The 24,150-nt window shown below is 42.9% G+C and overlaps 3 protein-coding genes across 3 annotated transcripts in view; 1 reads left to right on the forward strand and 2 right to left on the reverse strand.

Moving 5' to 3' along the window:
* Positions 1-7,000, forward strand: part of PLPPR1 (phospholipid phosphatase related 1) — a gene marked incomplete at its 5' end in the record, with an annotated part of 69,314 nt that extends 62,314 nt beyond the window's left edge. Inside the window, 3 exons of the mRNA XM_084304774.1 lie at positions 2,969-3,145; positions 4,734-4,865; positions 6,892-7,000. Of these exons, the coding sequence (XP_084160900.1) occupies positions 2,969-3,145; positions 4,734-4,865; positions 6,892-6,924 (342 nt within the window). The 3' untranslated portion in view covers positions 6,925-7,000. The remainder of the gene's footprint in view (positions 1-2,968; positions 3,146-4,733; positions 4,866-6,891) is intronic.
* A 7,986-nt stretch (positions 7,001-14,986) lies between these two features.
* MRPL50 (mitochondrial ribosomal protein L50) lies at positions 14,987-16,115 on the reverse strand. Its single transcript, XM_084305229.1, has 2 exons — positions 15,989-16,115; positions 14,987-15,525 (listed from the first exon to the last, which is right to left on the reverse strand). The coding sequence occupies exons 1-2, from the start codon at positions 16,096-16,098 to the stop codon at positions 15,123-15,125; spliced, it is 513 nt and encodes a 170-aa protein (XP_084161355.1). The 5' UTR covers positions 16,099-16,115; the 3' UTR covers positions 14,987-15,122.
* Positions 16,116-18,112: 1,997 nt separating this feature from the next.
* ALDOB (aldolase, fructose-bisphosphate B) lies at positions 18,113-21,513 on the reverse strand (the record flags this gene model as incomplete). The annotated part of the gene is made up of 8 exons (XM_084304963.1): positions 18,113-18,300; positions 18,779-18,978; positions 19,140-19,314; positions 19,794-19,877; positions 20,100-20,260; positions 20,409-20,463; positions 20,927-21,138; positions 21,402-21,513. 8 exons carry the CDS (start codon positions 21,511-21,513, stop codon positions 18,205-18,207), a joined length of 1,095 nt encoding a protein of 364 aa, XP_084161089.1. The 3' UTR covers positions 18,113-18,204.
* Positions 21,514-24,150: the final 2,637 nt, after the last annotated feature.

The raw sequence follows: 24,150 nt of genomic DNA on the forward strand, positions 1-24,150 counted from the left end.
AACACAGATTGTTGTCAGTGGCTCTTACTGTAGAAATCTCTGTGGAAAAGGAAAAGATCTATAAAAATTGTAGGACACTGAATTTTCCAGTACTGGGCTGAAATTGTGATCTTTCTGGTGAAAATAAATCTTCCCCTCCTACTGAAAGGACTGAACAGACTTCTTTCGCTCTGCCTTCCTCAACATAGATATAGTATACATTATAAATACATGTAAGCGTATGTTTGCACACATATATAAATGTAGGAGATATATATATATATATATGTGTGTGTGTGTCTATTTTAAACTTGTGAACAAAAAAGCTTCCTTGACTCCTTGCTTGTCTGGAATAGATGGAAGAGGAGTTACACAGAGAATGTTTGCTACTATCACACATTGCACATTGCTAAACACACTGCTTGAGTGTACTGATAAGAGAAACTTTACTGCAGTAAAGAATCCAAATAGATTTTTTATATAGATAAAACTTGTGTAGTTTATTTTTGTAATGACTTATTCTCTGTTTCTCACATCTTTTTATATTCATTTCCTCCCTCCTTCTCCCAGCCATCAAACAACTGGTTTTAACACTTAAAATTCTGTAAATAAATTTACCCCATGAATAGCAGCATAGGAAATTTCCAAAAACATCTGCAGAGGATAGGAAGTCAAATATAAGTGACTTCCACTGAGATTTTGGGCTCTTACACAAGGCTTTGAAAATGTTCTCTAAGTGCAGGGGCTAACATATTGTGAGAATCTTCAAAAATGTCTTTGCTTTAAGGGCTACGGCAATGAAGATCAAAAACTGCAGTGACCAGGAGGTCTGACCTGAAAGAAGAAACTCACCCAGTTATTTCTGAGCTCAGTTTGTAATTTATGGATGAACTGGAGCATACATTCTGGAAAAACAGCCTGTCTTGTTTTAAACTCTCCTCATGCTAGAGAATGTATCACTTCCCTTGGCAATCTGTTTTCATGGTTAATTACCCTCATTGCTAAAAATGTTCTCTTTACTACAAGTTTACATTTGCCTGCCGAGATGTGTGAAACTTCAAATGCATTAGGTAACATCCCATCTGTAATAAAGAAAGCTCTCCCACATGAGAAACGCAAATATCCAGTTCCATCTTATACCTTTAAGAAAACAAGCATGACTGGATGCCACCCTCTGTAGCTCGGGTTTGCAGCTGTCACAGCACGGATGCACTGTTACTTTAAGGACATTTTGATTTTCCTTTGGGTGTTGTAAATTACAGCAGTGCTGGTGTGGGGAATGGGACTGCAATCCTTCTCTGTATTGCTCGGCTCCATAGGCCTCTGTGAGAATAAATGTATAGGGTGAAAGGATGGGCAGTAGTTATTCACATAGTGGCATCCCACTTCGGTAATATTTTTTCCTATTGTTTGCGAAGAAAAAACCTTGCCGAGTTTTTGTGGTAGGCGCAGCCCACGCTAGCAGCAATGACTGGGGCAACATTGCCGCCTAGTGCTCAGTTGCTAGGTGTCTTTTCAAGGCCTGTGCTGAGTTCACATATTGGGGAAAAAAAGAAAAAGGAAGAAAAAAAAAAAAAGGGAAAGGGAAAGGGAGCATGCAGGAACTTCTGGAGTATCTGAGTCCCATTCCCAGTGCTATGACACACCATAATATTCCAATTCATGCATTGAATTCACCTTTAATTCATGTGCTCTACAGCACATTTAGGGATGAAGACTTCACTCACCCAGGCAGAGACCTAGCAAATTTAGCTGCTAAGAGTAGCGCTGCAGTGGTGTGGCAGGTGAATTTACAATTTTGCCTTGGTACAGGCCATGAGGCAAGCTTACCTGCTGACCCCTGGTCAGTTGCTCTGGCCTGCCACTTCACCTACCGGGAGGTTATTGCTGCATCCCATCCCTTTCTCCAGAGCTAATGTACTGCAATGATTTTGGGACTGACATTACTAACTTGAGCCAGAGAGAGGAGGCCAGCAACAGGGTAATTGGATGGCCCAGTCAGTGAGAAGGGAAAATAAATATGGACAAGAAAAAACTGAAAATTGATATATGGGAGGCGATGTGTCATCTTTGTGCATGATGAAGACAATATTGGGAAAAAAAGGAAAAAGAAAAAAAAAAAGACTGTGTTTTGATGTATTTGTTTTGCTTATCAAACCTTGGGAATACTTACAGGCATCTATACTTGATGAAAAGTATTTTATTGTATTGTTTTGTCATCAGACTTGGTTTGCTTGCTCTTCAGTATTTTTGGCTCTGGAATTAAAAACTAATAGCTGTTAATTGTGACCCACATGGTTTTACTCTTTTTGTCAAAATGCATTTAAAATAAAATATGAACTGCCAAAAACATGTAAAGTTCATTAAACAGTATTACAAGCACCATGAAAATTCATGATTTAGAGTGACAATTTCATAACCAACTTTGTTTTGAAAGAAATATTCCTAGTGTTCTGTATTTCATTTTACCTTGAAGAGAAGACATCTGAAGTGGTTTCTCTTAATGCCAACAATCTGTTTCTTAATCTGAACACTGCTTAGGAGGCTGGAGCAGCTGTAGTTCATATGGACGCTAGGTCCATATATATACATCATATATATATTAGTTTCTGCAGGAGTAAAACACTTGACTCCCTTTTGCAAATATTTAGTCATTTACATTCAGTGTGTTCGCTGGCATATGAGCAAGCACTTGCACAGGTTAGAACATCGGTAAAACTGAGCCTGCGTATAGCAGCTCAGAAAGTCCAGTGTAAGTGCAATTGATTGGATATTTGGTACCCTGAAATGTCACTTTCCAGTACCTGTTTTATTCACCTAAAAATGTTTTCTGAGTTACCATAAACCTCTTCCTCCATTTCTCAATTTCTTTTTTTCATGAGCCGTGAATCACATCCTCGTTGACTTATGATATGTCTGGATAGCAAAAGATTAATTTCTGGCAGATCTCTTCATTTTTGGTTTGCCTTTTTTTTTTTTTTTTTTTCAGATGTACATCACAAGCACAATTAAAACAAAGAGTAGCAGGCTAGCCAAACCTGTGCTGTGTCTGGGTACCCTGTGTGCTGCCTTCCTCACTGGGCTAAACCGAGTTTCTGAGTATCGGAACCACTGTTCGGACGTGATTGCAGGCTTCATCTTGGGAAGTGCAGTAGCTTTGTTTCTGGTAAGCCTATCAGTCCTTCCCCATTCCTTTTAATAGCAGATGTTAAAAAAAAAAAAAAAAAAAAAAAAAAAAAAAAGAGTAAAAATTACTCCTCCCTTGTGTCCAGCTGCAGCTAATTAACCCAGTTGCTAAGAACTAATTCTAGCCCCATCTAATCAATGTACCATCAGAGAAAATCCTAATATGAAATCAGGTTGATATTAATTAATAAGACTAGTATGATGACATTTTTGCTACCATTAGTGTTTCAAGATTATTTTATTTTAATTACCGTACATACTCTTACTTGACCAGTCCTGGAAAAATGCTTTGAAGATGGTGTAGATTTTAATTAATGTCAAAACAAGGGAATGCTTGAGACTTGTTCTCTGACATCACTGTATTGCAAAGCCCCACTGGCTGCCTGTGGGACAAAAATGTAGGATACAGGGTGTTGCATGGAGCTCTAAGCAATGGTCCTCATTCTCCATTTTGTTTCAAGCCATAAAAGATGAGCAGCAAAAAGGAAGATCAGGATAAAATCTCTCTGATTTTGCCCAAACAAAAAACCTTCACAAATCATTTATCCCCATGTTCCCTTTAAATAAAAATTTGTCTCCAACCTGTAATATGAATCTCTATGGCTTTAATATGAGCAGTTTTTTCTGATTCCCACTGGGAAAGTCAGTTTAAGAGTAGCCCACGTAATATCACCCCATACATCTGGTCAGGACAGCCCACGTGCTTCCAGTACCTCTTTCTAGCAGCCTGCTCCCAACCACAACTTGGCCCTGCAACCCTTCTGCCACCAGCAAGTGGCAAAGGCTCCACGGCCAAGCAGAGGAAGGGGTCTCCCCAGAGCACGGAGGAGAGGACTGCTGTGAGATGCCTGCTCTCAGCACAAAACTCACCCAGGCTGCAGCCTGCTCCTTGCTCAGGTGTGAAGAGCAACAAAGAGGAAGAGCCAGTGAGGAACTGGCTGCAGGAATTGCTCTAACAGCTGATGTGTGAGCTCCTGCATGCCTTGTTTTCGCTTTGTACCCTGCCTCCAAGAAGGTATGTGCAGCATATGGTCATGCCAGCATCACCAGGTGGGTGCAGTGAGTCTGGTCACGCACGAGGGAAGGCCTTGTTGGATAAACTCTGCAGGAGTTGTGCTGCTAACATGAAGTAATGATGCTGAAGGATCTTGGTGGCATCCAGATATGAGGTAGATTAAGCTATCAAATGAGCTCTTTTCATTGTTTGGAAATGTTAGTCAGAGTCTCAAGGGGATGTTTGGCTGAGAACATGTGCAAAAGGATGGTCCATGTTTCTGGCATGCAAAAGCAAGCAGCGTAGGATGCTGTGCTGTATAAAACATAAGAAGGCTGGGGATGGTTCAGCCAGGAAAGATGAGCTGTTTTACTGAGATGGTCTGGCATACCCAGCTGTATCATTAAATGCCCTGTTGCCCAAGGCTGAGACAGGTGATGCCTTTAACCAAAACCCCAGCTGAAGTTCTTTGCAAAAATTGGCAGCTGAGAGACCCTGGTGGGAATTCCTTTGAGTTACTCCTGTGGACAGAACATGCTAACCTCATTTTGTTTTTTTCTTCTGCATTACACAGGGGATATGTGTTGTCCATAACTTTAAAGGCACTCATGGAGCTCCTTCTAAACCGAAGCCTGAAGACCCACGCGGAATGCCACTCATGGCTTTTCCAAGGGTGGAAAGTCCGCTGGAGACATTGAGTGCACAGGTGCTGTAAATTCACTCACTCATGCCATCACCAAAACACATTTTCTGTTATGACAGGCTAAAAACTAAAAACTAGTTGTATACATAACTACACGGAGAGCTTGTTTCATTCCCAACATTAAACCCATTGAACAGAAGTGATACAAAGGGGAGATTTTTTTTTTTTTTAATTTATCTTTTTAAACCAACAAATTCTGTAGATCTCATGCCCCTCTGCACTTCCAAAGCTAAGGAATTTCAGGTGTCCTGTGCAATAACAAATTTTTGCTTAGGAGAATAGATAATTGAGAAAAAAAGTGAAGATAATTCTTTGTAATTACACTTAAGAATGCTTTGAGGAGGTCTGGAACATTTAAGATTTGTTACCCTGAGGATAAAAAAATAATAGTAATTAGTTTTTTATTCTTATTACTGTTCAGTAATTGTTCTATAAGAAGAAATCATATAACTAACTACTCTTTAAGCCATCAGAGAAGATGCTAATAACATTCTCTGAAGTCTGCAAAAAAGTAAGCTACCATGGGCATCATTGTTGATCATGTTTCTGTTAAACTACTAATTTTGAATGGTTTGTGTTGGCACAACTGAACTGTACCCTAAGCAAACTAAGAAAATGCCACCTGCCAAGAATTTCTGGAAACCAGGAGGAATTGTCGGAAATGCCTCGGTGTAATTTGTTTTTCCTTTAAGTTATACTTCCTGTGTTGGGTGGCATGTCATTGCAATGTACTGGATCTGTGGCAGGGTTAATACTAAAACTTTTGTCACACCCTTTGACAACTTAACTGAAAATAGGCATTTAAAAAAAAAAGGAGAAGATGCTGTTTCTAACACCTGGAAATACCATGCTTAATTGAAGAGTCAGTTTTGATAGACTTTCAGCAAAGATTTACTGGAAGATTTTTAAATGATCCTGCTTAACTGTGCACACTAACAGTTCTTAACATAACATTAACATCACAGGTGGACTTACAGTCCAGAAACTAAGTCCTACTTATGCATTCACATTGCACTGTGTATGACAAAAGAGCTGAAGAGATACAAATATTCACACCCTGAGAAATTTTTGTCTCATCAGCTATTTATAGCTTCTGGACTGTGAGGTACAGGTGGGGACTAGGCCTTAACTGTTGATGTCCTCTATAATCAAGAACATGATTTTGTCTGATTCAGGGTATCAGTTTCTAAATGGCCATACATGCAGGAGTAGATCAGGAAAAGAGTCATCCTACTGTTATAAATAAGTTATTATAAATAAGTCCTTCAGAGTGGCTGCTAATTAGTGTTTCTTCAGATATAGGGGATGCACTGTCCTTCTTGTGCAGATTTATCCATCTGTTCCCACTCTTGTTTTACCTTGTACACACACACACTGCAGGTGCAGCATGATCCGGAGATGACCCTGAGCTGCCACTGAAGTCCTCGACTTTGGCTTCCAAGAATCAACACAGTTTCCATCCAAAGAGGACTTCTGTGTTGCAATATATCTGTGTCTGCCTGTGTTTTGGCATACTTCCCCACCCCACCCATGTATGATTTTAAGCTCTGTATGTTGCCTAGTAGGTATGGAACATAGGAACTACAAACTACATGCACACATCACATGAAGCTGAACTATGTGAAACTACATTGTGGTATTTTTAGACTCTTGGTGACTGAGGACACACACTAGATGGCATCAGTTGTGTGACTATGTAGTATTTTGAACCTACAGTGGCACATTTCTCTGGACAGAATCCAGTCCGGTGTGAAAATCCTTAGTGAAAAAGTGGCACCTTCTTTTTCAAGCCTGGTAGTGAGGGTTCATAGCCCAGAAGCAGGGCTCAACTTCAGCCTTTCCTACCATGAGCTCAGAATAGACATCATATTTGCAGTCGTTTCTTGCTTTTAAGGTGCTTTGTTAGTTGGGCAGCAGATTTTACACCTTTGCATTTAGCAAAGGGTTTTTGCATCCATTTCACACACTAGTATATGTAAGTGACAAAATGTTTACAAATGTTCATGTGTTCACATTTTCCTCTTTGCAGAACCACTCTGCCTCTATGACTGAAGTAACCTGAGATGGACAACTGGCAACAGAAGCTATTTTTTATTACCCTCCAGTACAATACTTCAAGACACACAGTTACTAAATGTCAGACTGTGATGACCAGTATTATGTTATGTCTAGTTAGAGGCTAATGTTTTGTACATTTTTTGTATGAGGAAGTGATGTAGCTTGCCCTGATTTTTTGTCAGCTTTAATATTATTATGCCAGAATTTAAAAGCAAAATAGAAAAAGAAAAAAAAAAAAAAAACTTTTCTTGTTTCAAGTGTGCACTGAGGAACTACATCTATGGAATTGTTGGTGTTGTTATGTGATATTTGTACACAGATTTTTTTCATTTTTGAATTTATATATCTTGAGGAAAAAAAAATCACTTTTACCTTTTCTTACCATAAAAAGTGCTTCTACAAGTGGGTCAGATTCTGATCTTAGTAAGCTCAGCATAGATCTGAAGTAATTGCGTATATTTAATTCAGATGAAAATAATGGTGATCAGGAATCTAACCCAAATGAAAATGATACTATCAACAAGTAATAAGCATCCAGCCTTGATTCAGTGAGCTGCTTAAGCATCCCTTAGCATTATGAACTTCTGTTAGCCGTGCAGTTTCCAGACTAATTGGCAGAACTGGAAGTGTATCCTTAAGCATCTTACTGAATCAGAGCCTGATTGTTCTGGTGTGGGTGATTGTGCTAGTTATTGAAGAATAACTAAAATGACGTACTTAGTCTGCAATATAGACAGACTGGACGTGAAAATTTATAGTAGTAGCTGATAGCATGTGAGCTGACTATATCATGTCACTAGATCTCTGTTCCTCCCTGAGGCCCAGCTAAAGCTCCCAGTGAAACCTGGCTTCAGGAATTGACTATGGGGATATACAGCCATCACTGTGGAGCAGAGGCTGCGCTTTAAGTGTTTCATAACTTCATCATAGATTTGTGGGGTAACTGGTAACACTGGTGCAAAGGAAAAGTGACACCACTTCTTCGCCGAAGTGGCATAACCGAGCAGTCAGATTGGCATAACCAAGAAGCCAATTTTGCCCCGACATTGTAGTTTTCAACGAGGGGCTTTGGCAAATCAAAAATAAAAACAAACAAACAAAAAATACTAAAACCGACACAGTCTGTAATAGCAGTCTGCATATTTTGTAAATCCTGCCATACAGAATTTATATCAATACTGCTGTTTTAAAATTCAGAAATGTTGTTCAAGGAATAAAAAGATAATGGGGGTGGGAGGGCACATGCAGAGGAAAACACAAAAAAAAAAAAGAGCCCATATGCCATGGCTTGTACTGGGGCAAAGGCTTCATTACATGACTTTTCACTGTTTCTAGGCTTTTCCTGCATCTCATTCTTCTAGCATGGTGATAACTGCTGTGTGTCTCCTTTAAAGAATGGAGCTTCTGTCTGTACTTTTACTGGAATGTTTACCTCACATTTCCATTTTGGTTCTTCTTGGCTTTTTTTGTATATTTTTTCCAAAACAGATGAAAAAAAAAAATCAAAAAAAAAAAAATGTGTAGCCTGGTCTCAGTTATTTGCCTGTGTGTCGTGGTTCCACTCGAGTGTGCAGCCGAGCTCCACCACAGCCGCTCTCTCACTCCCCCTCCTCAAAGAGGAATGGGGAGAAAATATATGAAAAGGGCTCAAGGGTTGAGATAAGGATGAGAAAATCATGCAATAATTATTGTAACGGGCAAAACAGACTCAGCATAAGGAGATAGTAAGATTTATTGCTCATTACTAACAAGCTAGAGAAGTGAGAAAAAAAGAAAAGAAACCAAAAGCACCTTCCCCCCCATCCACCCTCTCCCACTTCCTCCCCCCGAGCGGCGCAGGGGAACAGGGGAATGGGGGTTATGGTCAGTCTACAGCGCTTCTTCTCTGCTGCTCCTTCTCGGTCACTCTCGTCCCCTGTGCTGTGGGGTCCCTGCCATGGGCTGCAGTCCTTGATGAACTGATCTGGCGTGGGCTTCCCACAGGCAGCAGCTCATCCAGAACTGCTCCAGATACGGGTCCGTACCACGGGGTCCATCCCTCAGGAGCAAACTGCTCCAACCTGGCTCCCCTACAGGCAGCAGCTCCTGCCAGGTCACCTGCTCCTGCGTGGGCTCCTCTCCACGGGCTACAGGTCCGGTCCGGAATCCGCTCCGGCAGGGGTCTTCCACAGGCGGCAGCCTCCGTCGGTGCAGGGCCACCTGCTCCACCGTGGTCTCCTCCACGGGCTGCAGCGTGGAACCCTGCTCCACCGTGGTACTCCATGGGCTGCAGGGGGACATCCTGCTCCACCATGGTCCTCACCACAGGCCGCAGGGGACTTCTGCTCCGGCGCCTGGAGCACCTCTCCCCCTCCTTCTACACTGACCTTGGCACCTGCAGGCTGTTTCTCACTCCCGGCTGCTGTCTGGCGCAGCGTTTTTTCCCTGTCTTAAATATGCTCTCACAGAGGCGCAAAACAACATCACTTATTGGCTCAGATCTGGAAAACAATGGGGCCCTTCCCAAACATGGGGCAGCTTCTAGATCCTTCTCACAGAAACCACCCCTATGGCCCCCTGCTACCAAAACCTTGCCACGTAAACCCACTACACTGTGACACAAAGAAAATGTGGGATGTCTGTGTCTTGACATGCAGTGATTCTTCTAGGTTGGTATTTTCTTGTAACTCTACTGATGCCTGGTTCAGTCTTAGGAATATAAAGATCAGACCTGGGCCATGCAGGCTTTCTGCAACCATGAGGAATCACTGATTGTGTGCTGGGTCACCCACTACAACCTTGATCCAAATTCCACTGAAACTGGGGGAAGACTGCTGCTGAATAAATTTGTCCTTGTCCTGCTGCTTTAGGAAGATAATGACATTATGAAAGCTCATCAGCAATGAACACTCCGTTTAATATGCCCAGTCAGCAGCACCTAGTCCGTTCACACTGCAAGAGGTTACCAGTGGGATTAAACTATGAAATAAAGAATATACTATATCTTTTATATTCTTTATGTTCTGTAGCCTACTCTTTCTGTTCCGTAGTCTCTTATACTCTGTAGCGTACTTTTCACAGCTGTAGTGCCCAGCATTACGGGTCTCCTGAGTGTGCTGTTAGCATAGTGTGCATCTTGCATTCTTGGTTAATGGCATCAACAAAATTGGTAGTGACGCTATTCTCCACTGTTTAGCCTTTAGCATGATGGCATGGACAGTCTTCCTGAAGGTGGAAAATATGTTTTTGAGTTTCCTCCCCATCCTCAAGGATGAAGAAGCATTTGAATCAGGATTTTCCTCTTCCAGAAGGAGTGCTTTATCCTTACAGTTAACGTGCAGTGTGGTAAGAAGGCCCCTTCTCTCCACGGTGAAACAAACGAGCCCTGATGCGTAGAGATGCCTCCTCCTAGAGAAATCTGCAGGTAGATGCAGATTCATAGGCACACGCATGCTTATAGCTATGTTCTGGATGACTGAAGAGATGAAGCTGGGCCCGTCTTACATGAGATTTGCAGTGCCTCCAGCCTTTTCCAGTTGACAGATGCCCTCCTGTATGGGCAGCTGAAACCTAACAGTGCATTTTATTTCTCCCTTCAGGAACGATGTATCCACCTCCTGGAATCTGTGACCCAGTGAAAAATCAGACTCTAAACAGCCTTTGGATTTATTTTTTTTTTCAGTTCCTGTTCTAAGGCAGACTTATCTCAGTGTGCCATGAAGTTTAGGCAGCTTCCATACAGGGACTCAACAGTGGCTTCTGCAGTCTACCGTAAAGACATATTACCCAAAATAAATACTGGCAGCAATGCCTGAACTGTCTGTTTGGGCAGAAGTGACCCTTCCAGAGAGCTCTCTGTCCCCTAGGCAGCTCTTCTCCTGTACCCACAACTATTCTGGCTCCTCCTGGCATGTAAGTTGTGTCTCATGCGGGGCAAAGGCTCTGGATCATGACCCGATATCAGTAACAACCTTTCTCTGATTTGGTTGAGTACCTGTATGAAGGGTAAATTGGCACATTTCACCAAAACCGGTACAAAGTGTTTGTCCTCCCCCAGTCTTGAATGGGCATGTCCAACAAAACTGCTCTCATTCAAAAGCGTCAGGTGCTGGTCAGCATCTTATGCTACAGACACCTCAGACCACATTTCACATGGATCCAAACAAGCCCCATCTCATTTGCAACCTTGCATTTCTTGGTAAGCACTTCATTATTCATAATTCATTATTTCTTCCAAGCTCACTTGAGGCACAAACCCAAGGCTTAGGACAGCTCCCAGAATGTTGAGCCAAAGCAAAGAGAATAATCACATGAAAACTTTGAAGATCAATGATACGTGCTATGCAGTGATGGACTGCAATCATTACCATCCAATCAGGTCCCATTTGTTTTCCTCCATCTACTACCAAGCTACAAAACACAGAATTGTTGCAGAAGCTAGAAATGCAAACTTTAATACTCTAGGGCAAAGGCTGGACCTCAAGAGCTCGTACTAATTGTGCATAAGATAATATTCTAACTATTAAATAAAGTAAATTTATATTTGTTCCTATCTAAGGAAGGAAGTCCTCAGATTTAATTCACCTGATGTAACGGCTTTTAATGTTGTCACTGAATAATCATGAAAAGACTCTTCCTTTGGATAGTGATTGTTCCACTGTTTTGGAAAATAAGGCTCTACATGTTGCGTACGTGAATCAGCTACCAGTTGTTACAAGATGTGCTCATAACTCGTAACAACTGATCTGTTTTAATTTAGGAAGGCTAACTGACTGTCAGCTGGGATACAGGGAAAGGTTTTCATTTGCAAGGAAATGTTTCCTGGGAGGAGGCTGAAGGATTAGCACTACTTACTCAAGTCAGTCATTGGCACTGTATTTGACGTGGTGTCAGTATGTTTGACATCCCGTTGATGCTACTTTCACAGGTGAGCAGAGGGCCCCTGGAGCAGGTTACGCCAACCTGTGTTTTCAGAGCTGCCTATTACCTCTCTGTGCTTTGGGTGGCCGCAGGCTAATGGTGTGTAGTGAGCAAGTGGCAGAGTCAAGTCCAGATGGATATGCAAGGCACAGTCACATCCTGTTTTACCAGCCAGTGGAGCAGTTTCTCTTCTGTAGAATTCTGTCAGCTTGTCTTTATGCTGCTACTGTAAGGCCAGCTATTTTCTAAGGGTGAAAGCTTGGTTTCAGGGTATGGAACAAGCACACCCCCTGCATAGCAGTGTAGCCTTTTATTTCCGTCCCCTCAGGGCAGCAGCCTGTTCCACATGCTCCTCAGCAGCAGCACTGTACTTGCAAAAGGCACGGACTCAGTACCCTGTCTCCACCAGTCACAGAGCTGTGAGGAAGAGAGATTTAGGGATGAATGCAAGCATGACCACTGCAGAAATACACTTTGTGTCAGGTGAAACAGAGTGCAGAAAGGGACAAGAGTAACAGGAAATGCTTAAATAGAATGGAGTAAAACATGTATTAAAAATAATAAAAATAAAATAACTGAATAAAAGAGCCTCATAAAATCAGGTAGCCAACCTATTTACTAACATACCACAGTACTACAGACAGAGAGACTGCAGCAGCTGAGTGAAGCTGTGCAGGATGGGGAGCATTTCCATAGCATAACTATGTTTTGCTCAGACTTCGCAGCAGGAATTAAGAAGGCAATACTGAATAAAGGCTCAAAAGGGCTCAGGATCTTCCAAAATACAGAACAGTTCAATAAATTGTTAAATCAACTACAGTTCATGTGAATTATTCATGGTTTAAAAAAAAAAAAAAAAAAAAAAAAGTATGTTGTGTTTAATAACGGGAGTTTATTGTGAATGCATTAAGAAGAACTAACACTAGTTTTACAAAAAATGACTTCTTACCATGAAGTATAGCAATAGTTGGGCAATTCAGTGACTGAAGCTTTTTAGAACAAAAAAAAATCATTATCTCCGTGGGAGATGGCAAATAGTACAATGTTATTGTGAAACACCTTTGGTGTCTGAAATATGTCAGTCAACTTTTGCTAAAAGCATGAGCTTGGATTAGCTCAGCCAAGCAACATTTGGACCTAAAGCATACTTTCAGAAAGAGACTTCTGGTACCTCATTTTTTACCATGTTGTCTGACTTAGTTTCCTGATGTTTTATAAATGTTTGTTGTTTCAGCCTTCCTGTAAAATACAAAACTACTACTATAAAGCCAGTTACTAGTTTACAATGGCTTGGCACAAAAAGGCAGCTGTATGTTTTCATTTTCTGGCTCTTCTTCCCCAGTTAACATAGTTTTTTGTTTTGTTTGTTTGTTTGTTTGTTTCAAAATGGGCTTATTTCCAGATCCTCCCTTAAAGTATTCGATTCAAATAGCCACATCTGATCATTTTTCTTCTTATATTATTAGTCCTTGCAGCTTATTCCACATGTGTGCTGATAGAAGCATGAGACTTAGACCTCAGAGGATAAGCATGTATAAGGAGACATCAGTATATTTCCTTTGATGGAAAGACATAATTTCACTATAATTTCCAGTGCGTTGCTCCCAGAAAGCCCGTGAAGCAGATGCGTGTTACATACCTTATTACATCCAAACCCATCAAGGTGGAAAAAAATAAAACGGCATGCAGAAGTGTCCCTCTGCCCAGAGATAGCAGAGCAATATGCTTCAGTTCACAAATATCTTAAACTTCCTTACCAGCTGAACCCCTCAGTTTTACCTCATATGGATCTACAAGAACCAAAACTCAGTCCATGGACAATTTTATGGCACAGGCCATGATTCTTAGCCCATATTTGCTTTTGGTGTGTCCATCTAAGCCCACAGCTAATTTCCAGTTTTGTGCTGCTCACCTGCTTCATTTTAATTATGTGGTACTTAAAAAACATTTAGAGATTTTATACATACCCACCTTATAACCTTTCTCTCAGGAGGTCCCTTCTCTCCTAACGTGGGCCATATGCAGACTTAAATTTCTTAGAAAACATCCTTGTGTAGGGCATACATGCCACAAGATTTTATGGCACAACTAGTGCTGAACTACCTCTCTGCACACAGATTTATCAATTTATCATACTGTGTTCTTCCACAAGGTACAGGAAGGGAGTTGTTAACAGAGAGCATTCTGCAGTGCCAATGGAAACACCCTGTCCCTTTTCACCATGCCATCAAGCATTTAGCATACTGGAACCATTCTGCAATTCCACTGGACTCAAAAGGACACAAGAACAGGTATCTTAAATTTCTTCAGAGCTGCAAGAAGCAGTGCAAGAAGTTTGCTGAATAACGAAACTGAGCACCATAAGACAAAAGCCGCAGTTTCTAAACGTTTCAAGTGGAGTTGTGGTTCAGAGAAGTGAACAGTATAATCCAGCACATTTCACAGAATCACACAGAATCACAGAATTTCTAGGTTGGAAGAGACCTCAAGGTCATCGAGTCCAACCTCCAATCACTGCTGTCTTCTCTGATCACAAGCCTGCACCACCAGAACCAAAGGAATTAAAACTAACATGAAGTAATAGTTATTGCAAGGATCAACAGAACTTAGAAATATGAAAATGCAGCCAGAGAATGCTACAAGCTGCCTTGATAGCAGCCACCTTAATAGGACTGTTAAAGAGTTCACCATTAATGAGCTCATAGATTTCAGAGTTCTACTTGGTACTCCCTATGGTCGTGTAGTAATTTGTAGTAGAAAATGTGGAGTTTTATTTTAAGACTATGTCTATGATGGATTTTTAAAACATTTCTGACATGGTTTTGAGTCTCAAAAAGGGGGGAAAAATGCTAGCATACCTCCCCACACCTTCCCTACCAGTCTGCCAGACTTGGTGGCTGAGTTGAACACCACAGCAAAACACAGCAATACACACTTTGTAAAAACCCATTACACAGTTCAGAGCCAAAGGCAAGACATTTATGAGGCGCAGAGAAGAAATGCAGGAGCTGGTCCTCTCCATGTATGCCCAGTAGGCTCTGTAGCTGTTAGGCAGCAGGGCAGAGGCCATAAAGCAGGCATTTTTACCTTTACTGACCACACTGTGTCACTGTTTCATAAAGAACTTCCGCTCTTTTTTCAGTATATAACAAACAGAAACAATGAAATCTCAAGACAACTAGAGGAACTTTTATTGGTGATACTCATACACTCAGTTGATATCACAGTGAGAGGGCTCTGTTTCAGCTCTGCAGTTCTGCCTTAAGAGCACAACTAAAACAAAGCGATGCTTCACAGCAGCACTCACTGCTCCCAACAAATCTTCAGGTTTGGGGGTAGCTCTGAGGCACGCAGTTCATCAAACTTTGACCCCTCCTTCACAGGAGTGCTATAGAAAGTCAAGACATCCTGGGCACTGCACATCAGGTGGAGCTGTGAATTGGGAACAGCATGACCAAGTTCTGATGCCAGCTGATCTAGGAGCCGAAACTTCAGCTTGTTTTCTTTTAGGGACGTCTGCTGCCACTGATCAGGAAGTGAAGGTCCGAAAATCTTCCTGACATGAGACTCAAGTAAGCTCTGTATATCCTCCGGAGGAACATAATTCCTGCTGCGTGGTGGGGGACAGATCACACTGGGTTCAGTGGGTTCAGTCTTCTCTTCAATGACTGTGTTTGCTCCTGCTTTTACTTCTTTTTCCTCCTTCCTGTTGACATCAGACAAAAGTATTTTCAGTCTCTTGGCTACTTAAGCTGAAATCAGAGCATGTTTCTATTCCTAGTCACTTACAATGACAGTCTGAAAAGAATTTACACATCCTACAGACACGACAGGTCTGCTATGAGCAAAGTGCCACAAAGGTCGGACCCAATGATCTCGAGTTCCCTTCCAACCCCTACAATTCTGTGATTCTGTAACAAAACTGCCTAAACTGAACTACTGATTTTGCCCCAGATGCTGCTTGGCTGGTGGGTCTTCTGTAAAGAGAAACCACCTGGCTCCTTTATTTTATTAATATAAGTAAAAATCCTAACCAGCTTATGAATAAAGAAGGAAATAAGCAAGCAAATCGGTTTCAACCAGAAAATAAAGCCTAACCCCAACTATTGCCCACGACACACCCGCGGGCCCTGCAGCCCCCGGCGGCCGGCGCCCCCACCAGCCGATACCTGCGGGCTCCCCAGAGGAGCCGCCGCGGCGCCGACACGAGGCCCCGGCCCCAGCCGCAGCCCAGCCGCTGCCCCGCCGCCGCCATCAGCCCCACAGCGGCAGCAGCCATTTCGGGAAGCCCTTCCCCTTCCCTTTCTCCTCCTCCTCCCTCCCCTTCCCCTTCCCTTTGCCTCCCGGCAGCCCTCCATGACGCCGCTTCTGCCCGCTCCCGCCCTGCCTGACGGGAGTTGTAGTGCTGCTGCTGACAATAAAAGCTGGGCACGAACGTATAAGACCCGTTTTCCTTATTTATTTATTTATTTATTTTAAGTAATTTTGTTTTAAAGAGTGGGAGGTGATGCCACAAAGCTCAGCCAAAAGATACACCCGTGCTTTGATTCTGGTTTAGTGCACATCTACTTTGGCCTGGCCACAAAAGAAAAATACATATCGGGGCCAGGCACAGCCTCCAGCCGCATCTAGCACAGTGTTGGTGACAGGTGTCCTGAGAAGGAGCAGGAAAGCTTTAGTCAAGGCACAGCTTTCTCTAGCTAAAGTGAGAGGTTCAGGGAAAACTCTTTTCCACGTTTCAGAGAAGCATCGCACTGATACATGGCACAGCAATGAGATACCTGGCAGGAGCGGAGGTGTATGGAGACCTACAGGACAATAACTGAACCAAAAAAAAAAAAAAAAAAAAAAAAAAAAGGTGTTCACGACTCTGCTGTGGGCTCCTGGGGTGCTTTTTGGCAAGTCACTTGATCTTCCTTCACGATTTACATCAGGACAGACTAAATACACACACTAATTACTCAATGACTGGACCTTTGTGAAAGAGTTTTGTTATGTATTGCCCCTATAACACAATGGTTACTAACACACACACAGAATCAACAACAACAAAGTTATGGGAAACCTATTCTCTCTGCTTTCCCTTTCCTTGCTGGCGGGAGCAGGGGGTATCAGTGGCTGCAAGGAGTCGACTGCTGAGCTTGGTGGCTGTGGCTGCACAAGCACAGTCCTCAGTGGCCCTAGAAGGCCTCCATGTGCAGGTGACTCTCAAGGTTGTCATATGCCTCTCTTCCAGGTGAGGTGTATGAGGTTTCTGAGAGAGAGATCATATCATTTTCTGGACTGTATGCTCTTTACTGCTTGGTGGGCTGCTCCAAGGCATTACCACGTGATGGATGTAGCGTGTCAACCGGTGAATATCCTGGTATGACTTTAGTTCTGCTGTTTCTGCCATTTATGGCAAAGGGCAGAGCTGCATTTTTTCATAACAACCATCTGGCAGTGCTTTATTTAACAGAGCTTAGCATCAGTAACAACTACTTGGCAACATATCGAAGGTCAAACTGTGGGCATTTGGCATCAACCTAATTATTCAAGTTATGACAATTGGATAGGCCAAGATCCTTCCCTGCACGTTTAATGTTGATTACCATGAAAATGCTACAATAAAAGCACCAACATAAATAGGCCACGGACAGCACTAACTAAGCCTGTGCAACCCTAAGTCAGTGTATGGCAACCTTGCTGAGCTGAACCAAGTGCATGATTCTGCAGAGGCCCAAAAGGTTTTTTGTGGTAACGTTGCTGATCTGTCTGGAGTCCAGTGCAATGGTTGTCACACACATCTCCGAACTTTCCTCAGTTTTTGTCTTCAGTTAGCAGAATTAACATCTCCAGTTTTATCATTGTTGGATTATTTCACTTAGATCTGCTCAGAATTTCCCAAGCTCACCAACAATAGCACTTCAACTTAACTTTTGCATAGGCGACTGAGAACCACAGAGGTATGAAAGAGACAGAAAAGTTTATACAGAATAAACATCTGTGAGACAGAGATTGGTTTTGAATTACTGTTTTATTCGCACAATTAAGACAGGTTTTACGAATTTGGCTGCAAAAATGTGGTAAGGGGCAAGGGTGACTAGTGGTACCTACTTAATATGCCTACTACTCTAGGGACTAAGTTTAAACCAAAGGGAGAGTGGATTCGTGATTCAGTGTTAGTTATTGTTTATTATATGGAAATAATTCTTCATTTTTAGAATGTGTAGATGAAAAAAGAATATCCCCTCTGTAAATTGTGAAAGTCAAGGCTAGAAGAGTAAGCTAATCCATTTCCAGTTTTGTTCAGAGTAAGGAAAATTAGGTTTCTTTGTTTTTCTTTCCTTTCTGAGCACCTTTCACCACATGAAGCCGGACAGGACAAAGGCAGATTCCTGTGCTTTCAATAGGTGTAGCTGGCAGTGAAAAGTGACTGCGTGGCAGCTGCATCAGTCTTCCCAGACACAACATACTGTCCTCTGCAAGCTAAACTATTAATCTGAAAAAGAAACAAAAAAGGAGGAGATCATATTAGCTTAGAGTAAGAAAGACAACTGTAGAAAGACAGTAGCAGTGAACAAAGTGCAAAATTGTGGAAAAAGGAGTCAGCTACTGAATTCACTTATTCTATTTATGAGCTAGCTTAGTTTTGTGACACTGTTTGATGGTCACTAGCTGGTTGACAGTAAGGGGAGCATTTTTCTTCAGACAAACACTCCATGGATGTAAGTCTACATCACAAAAGAAAATTATCCAGCTGTGACTAGCAACAACCTCTGCTGTTTCTTGCATTAGATTTCTGTCACGCCAACTAGAATAATGTCCTCAGTGTACAGGAAACACCAGGAAGGGCAGGAATAAGAGGAACATTAGGAAGGTGACAATATGTCTCCAAAATAACACAGAGACGTATGACTCCTCTCTGACACAGAAAGGAGGGAGCAGCTCCTCTTGGCATCAAGGGGAAGGCCTCGTACCTGCGCCCGCTTACGGAAAGCCTCCTGTGCAGCCTTCTTGTTCTCCGATTTGCCCAGCCATGCTGCCAGGGCAGAGGCCTGCAGAGCCCTTCCGTAGGAAAAGGTCAGTTTCCAAGGTTTAGGCAGAGAGGACTGATTCATGGCATTCAGGTTGAGAGAAGCCTCCTCTTCACTTTGACCTCCAGACAGGAAGCAGATTCCTGCAAGAAAGAGACCTCAGGACTTAGAAACTGGGGCGCTCCAGCCGCCAAGCCACCATCTCTGACCTCTGTGTGCCAGAGAAATGAGCATGTCAGATGGAGGAGCAAGGCCAGTAAGAGTGACAGTGTGAAGGGATATATGGGAACAAATCAAGAATCACCAGGAACAGCAGCAGGCACAGTGCGGAGGAGAGTAGTGACAGTTGCTGCAGCTACATCCTGAGGGGTGTATTTTTTGGTGCAGGCATGCCCGGCTGTCACCATGTTGGGTTTCAGCAGTGTCCCCTCCAGGTAGACATGATGATCGTTCAAGGCCTTGTAGACAGCAGCCAGAACCTGGGGGAGCGAATAGGAGGATTGAATACACATCTGTGCTCAATGCTTTACCTCAGCCTACTGTGGAGAGACAGCTCATTCCTTGGAAGTGGGAGAAGATCAAACTAAATTTCTTGAAATTTGTCACAGGAGTTGCAGCCCTGGAGGCACCGATACTTTTGTGATGACTAGGACACTGTTTTCCTTTTTTATTGGACTTGTCCTTACAAACTGACATACTGAACAAGGAGTAAATGCCTTTATAACCAATGTATCCTTTTCAGCTCAGGAATGCTTATATTGACGGTTTGACTGGAAATCCAAAAACAGGGATTCTGCTCTCACATTTGCTACTAGCTAATTATTTGACTATGAGTGACCCATTTCTGTGATACAGTTATGAAGGACCTTTTTGGTCAAAACTCATTGAGATCTGTCAATGCAAGCCCTACATAAGATTAACTACTGATTTGTGAGGGGGCAGAGATCAAGAATCTTACCTTTTCTGTGACATACTGGCAGTGCTGGAGATCGTGGTCTCCATCAGGTAAGACTTCTGGCTCCACAATGGGCACCAAGCCATTCTGAGGAAGGAAAAACAAGGAAGTCTTTGGAGGTGGGAAAGAAAAACTGTCCTGGCTGCCTATAGTGTCTCTGGTGGCATGCCTTCTTGCTGCACTGCCCTTTCTCCACATTTCCCAAGACCCTCACAGATATCCGCTGTTCACAATACCTAGTCTATTATCGGAGGGAATGGTGAAGAAGGGACAAAAACATCTCAAGAAAGGCTGCAGAAGGGTAGATACCTGCTGGCAGATGCTGGCATAGCGTGCCAGTGTGTTGGCATTCTCTTGGATGGCAAGTTGAGAGGGTGTTGTGCTGGTGATCTTCAACACTGCACGCCACTTGCCAAAGTCAACACCATCTTTCTTGTACTGGGCGCAGCGTTCAGACAGTCCATCCAGTCCTGCATGTGAAAGAATAGAGCTTCAGTGAGAACAGCTCTTTCAGAAATAACTGAAAAGTATCATGACACCAGCCAAGGCTGCAACTCCTGTTGAGTCACCCCATGACTTTCACTAGTCATAGCTAAGGCTTCTTAGATCTCTCCTTACCTTCGATGGTGGTTTCTCCATTTGTTCCTGCTAGGGGCGATGTGCCTTTATCCAGCTGAAGAGACAGCAGAAACAGAAAGAGTTACAGAGTGAGGGAGGTCAGCCTGAACCTTGCACCCCAGAGCTTTGCAGATTGACTGTGAGTAAAGTATAGGGCTGAACAGACTGCTAGTGGAAGGAAGGTAAGGGCTGCAGTAAAGGGGAGGAACAGGAGAGAATTGGGTAATGGGGGCAACATGCAGGTGGCTGTGGGGAGTAGATCAACAGCTCTGTCAGCCACAGAAAGGATTTAATTAGGTTATTGCGTGGAAGGATGTAACTGCAGTGAATGATAAATATATGGGTGTTGGTGGACAAAAGGGTCCTGCATCGGTTGCAAATGTTTCACTGGTTAGTTGTACAAAAGCAATGCAGAGAATGATGGCAGAGACATTCTAGGGGTTTCAAAACCAAAAAAAAAACAAACAAAAGTTGTTGTTGGGAGTGAGTATAGCCCCCACACATGTACAGATACTCACTTTTATTCCCACCACAATGCCTTTTTCTTTGATGATAGCTGGAAACGGCTTTCCACTGCTGTCTTTCTGATAGAGAGTCTCGTGGAAAAGTATCACTCCCCCAATGCTCTGGTTGATGGAAGTGTCAGAAGAGAAGAGTATCTCTCGAAAAGCACGGCGATTCTCCTCTGTGTTCTCCACATTGATCCTCTGCAGCCTGTTCCCCATGGTACCTAGAAAGGTGGCCAAAGGCCAGAGAGAAATGTATTAGACCTTGCTGCCCTGGTCCCAGAATATAGTAATTAGAAAGAACTGTGGCTTCAGTGCAGCAGCACATAATTTGTCAGCATTTGCAGCCCTGTTGGCTGAGATCAATCAATGGCCTGCTCAATCAATGGACCTTAACTTTTTTTTTTTTGCTCCACTGAATTCAAAGATGAAGCAAAATGGGGACAAAAGTTTGGGTATTGCTAACTGATTGCTATCCAGAACTCACCCACTGATTCATCTGCAGCTAGGATCCCCTTTCCTGAAGCCACAATCCGCTGAGCAATGTCTGAAAGAGCTTTCTTCTGCTCTGGAGACAGCGCTGGGAACTGGTGAGTCATGGTGACTTATCTGTGGGAGACAATTACAGTTACAAGCTGAAGGCAGACTGTATGCACAAACCACGAGCCTGAGGCACCAGGCATCAGTATTCCTATTGGAGGCCTCTCAGTGCTTGTCTGGTCCACACTGTCATGACACATGCCCAGAAATCCAGTGTGAGTTCTTCTTGGTTTGGTATGTCTGACAAAACTAGAAGAGGGAAATGCAGGAGCCACATCCCAACACATCCTTCTACTGCAGAAGTGGGAAAGACTGCATTTCGCATGGATTTGCTCAGAGACTAAAGGAAGGTCAGTGAGTCAAAAAAAATGTGTGCCAAACTAACAAGTATGCTAATTGTGGGTACTGCAAACTTATTTGCAAAGCACTTCAGACCTGTTGGTCCTAATCAGAAGACTGCCAATTATCACATAGCTTGCTTTTCCACTCTTCCTAACAGTGCCCCTTCTCCCATTCCCTGCCCTGTGTTGGCAGTACTTGCTGCTTTGTCTGCTTGCCTTTTCGCCTCTGCTGTCCTGCCTTGCTCTGTAGTTCTCTCCTTCCACATGGCTGTTCTCAGAACTGTACCGTGCTGCTTGCTCTGGGCAAGATGTGGGAGCTGAGAAGGATTTGCCATCCATTTTTGTCTTCTCAGCTCTGGCAGAGGTTTACCAGCTGCACGTATCCTGCACCTGAAATCCAGGTTCTGTCTTGTTTTGACAAAATATTTGGTATTATTAAAGTTCTCATTAAATGGGATTAAAATATAATTTATCATCTGAATAGTCCACAGCACTGCATTACAGGTAAGCACCTGTGAGTTTGAGCTGTGAAGACTCTCTGTTGTCTGTTCATCATCTTCTATACCTAGAGGACCACCAGTGAAAGTATCAGCAAGTGGTACATCCATGAGATGAATCATTAAAAACAAGACCAAATATCTCCACTAACAAGTTTTATTCCAGAGGAACAGGCCTCTGGGTAGCATCTGCACCTTCTGTTTCCCTAATTCAGCCCTACAGGGGCAGGGGGCACGTACAAGCATACATGCAGCCAAGCCCTTCATCCTCTCTCCCTGCCCACAGCCACTACATCGCCAGGATCCTGTGTAGCCTTCCCCATTGAAGGGCATAGTAGACAGTAACAGGGGTCTGCCTGCTACTAATGGTGTGGTAGATGCCGACATCAGTGGAGTTCTGTGCACCATACCATGCCAAGTGCTGCCCAAATTTCCTAGCAACAATACTATCACACTGCTCTGACTGCTCTGGTGTCTCTCATTTAAAGTTGAAGGTGTTTGTACTGTTACTGTGCAAGGTTTAAATGGTACTGTCTGTCAGTAGAGGCTGGGCAGTATCCAGATGTTTTGTTTTCACCTTTTTGTGATTTTTGGGGGGCTAGAATTTATCCTACGTGACTTAGCAGCACTGAGTTATTCTAGGTTTAGAAGAATTTCTAGAGGGCGATGAAGAGTCCATTAAATGAAGGGGATTTCCTCCTCTCCCAAGTGCTGAAGTGCATTGCTGTGGTCTTGCAAAGCAGCTTTTGCTGAACTTTCCGTGGCCAGAGCTTTGGGAAGCATCCTTCTACAGTGGTGGCTGCAACTTCATTACTCCTGGTTTTTATCCTGTTTAGCCCACCTAAAAAAACTTGAACTATGGTTTATGCTACATAGCTATAAAGCAGATCTCTAACCTTCCTCACCACCTGCTTTCTGTGTCTGATATGTCTCCTGCAGAACTCACAGAAAAAGGTAACTGCCTTTTTACTGTGATTACTGTAATAGTTAATGTTGTAAGCACTTCAGCCAAACCTGTAAATTTCTATGCAAAATGATAAGGAACAGCTCTAGTAGTTCACAGTCTCAGTGAAAAGACTGCCAAATTTTTAGAGAATGTGACCTAGTCCAAGGTCGAATTAATGAATCGCTAAACCAGTAAGGGGATTTCAGAGCTGCAGTTTGGAGGTGTGTTACAGCATAAGCAGGTGTATCCAGATAATCTTTAATCCAGCTAGCTGAGTTACAAGATCATCAGTCACTGTAGTTACATTATTACGGGTATGCATTCTCTCCAGTAGTGCATTAAACAATGATACTAATGTCTTTTGTATTTTGCATGTTCCTCGTGCTTGCAGAAAGATAACAGAGACAGTTATCACCCAAAACCAGCCTGCAAAGCAAATTGCTTAAACATGGAAATACGAGATTTTAGTGGGTAATACTGGTCCAAGTGTGTGCTCAGAGAGACTGAAACAATAAAGCGTAGTTCCACAAGTCAGAGATGAATTGGAAGACAGTAAGTTTGTTCCAGTTTTCATGCAAGTATCCCATAGAGTGTGAAGAAGTAGATGGAGACTTGACAAAAGGCTCCCCAAAGCCTGTGATCTGTAAGGCTGTGGTGAGTGGTTCCCAGCTGCTCTGCTGAGCTACAAGGAGCAATAAAACACACAGTGTGTCTAACTGAAATGGTGAATAAATGAGTTCAAAAGAGCACCTGTAAGGGGAGTGACAGCTCAAGGTCCAAGATCTTCAAGGACCCTTTGTTTAGGGTTTTTTACTTTCCTGTGAGTCTCTCATGAGGAATATAATCGCTAAGGATCTTCCCTGCTGGATTCTGGAGTGGGTGTCCCTGCTGTAAGGTACGGCTCTGGGCATA

This window comes from Netta rufina, assembly GCF_964035555.1.
Source record: "Netta rufina genome assembly, chromosome: Z".
Classification (NCBI taxonomy): Eukaryota; Metazoa; Chordata; class Aves; order Anseriformes; family Anatidae; genus Netta; species Netta rufina.

What these genes read in the sequence shown, in the direction of transcription:
- MRPL50 (XM_084305229.1), bottom strand. Translation starts at nt 16,098, where the DNA reads ATGGCTGCTGCCGCTGTGGGGCTGATGGCGGCGGCGGGGCAGCGGCTG. An exon ending in CTCCTCTGGGGAGCCCGCAG is followed by an intron (nt 15,526 to 15,988) that starts GTATCGGCTGGT and finishes TGATGTCAACAG; the next exon opens with GAAGGAGGAAAAAGAAGTAA.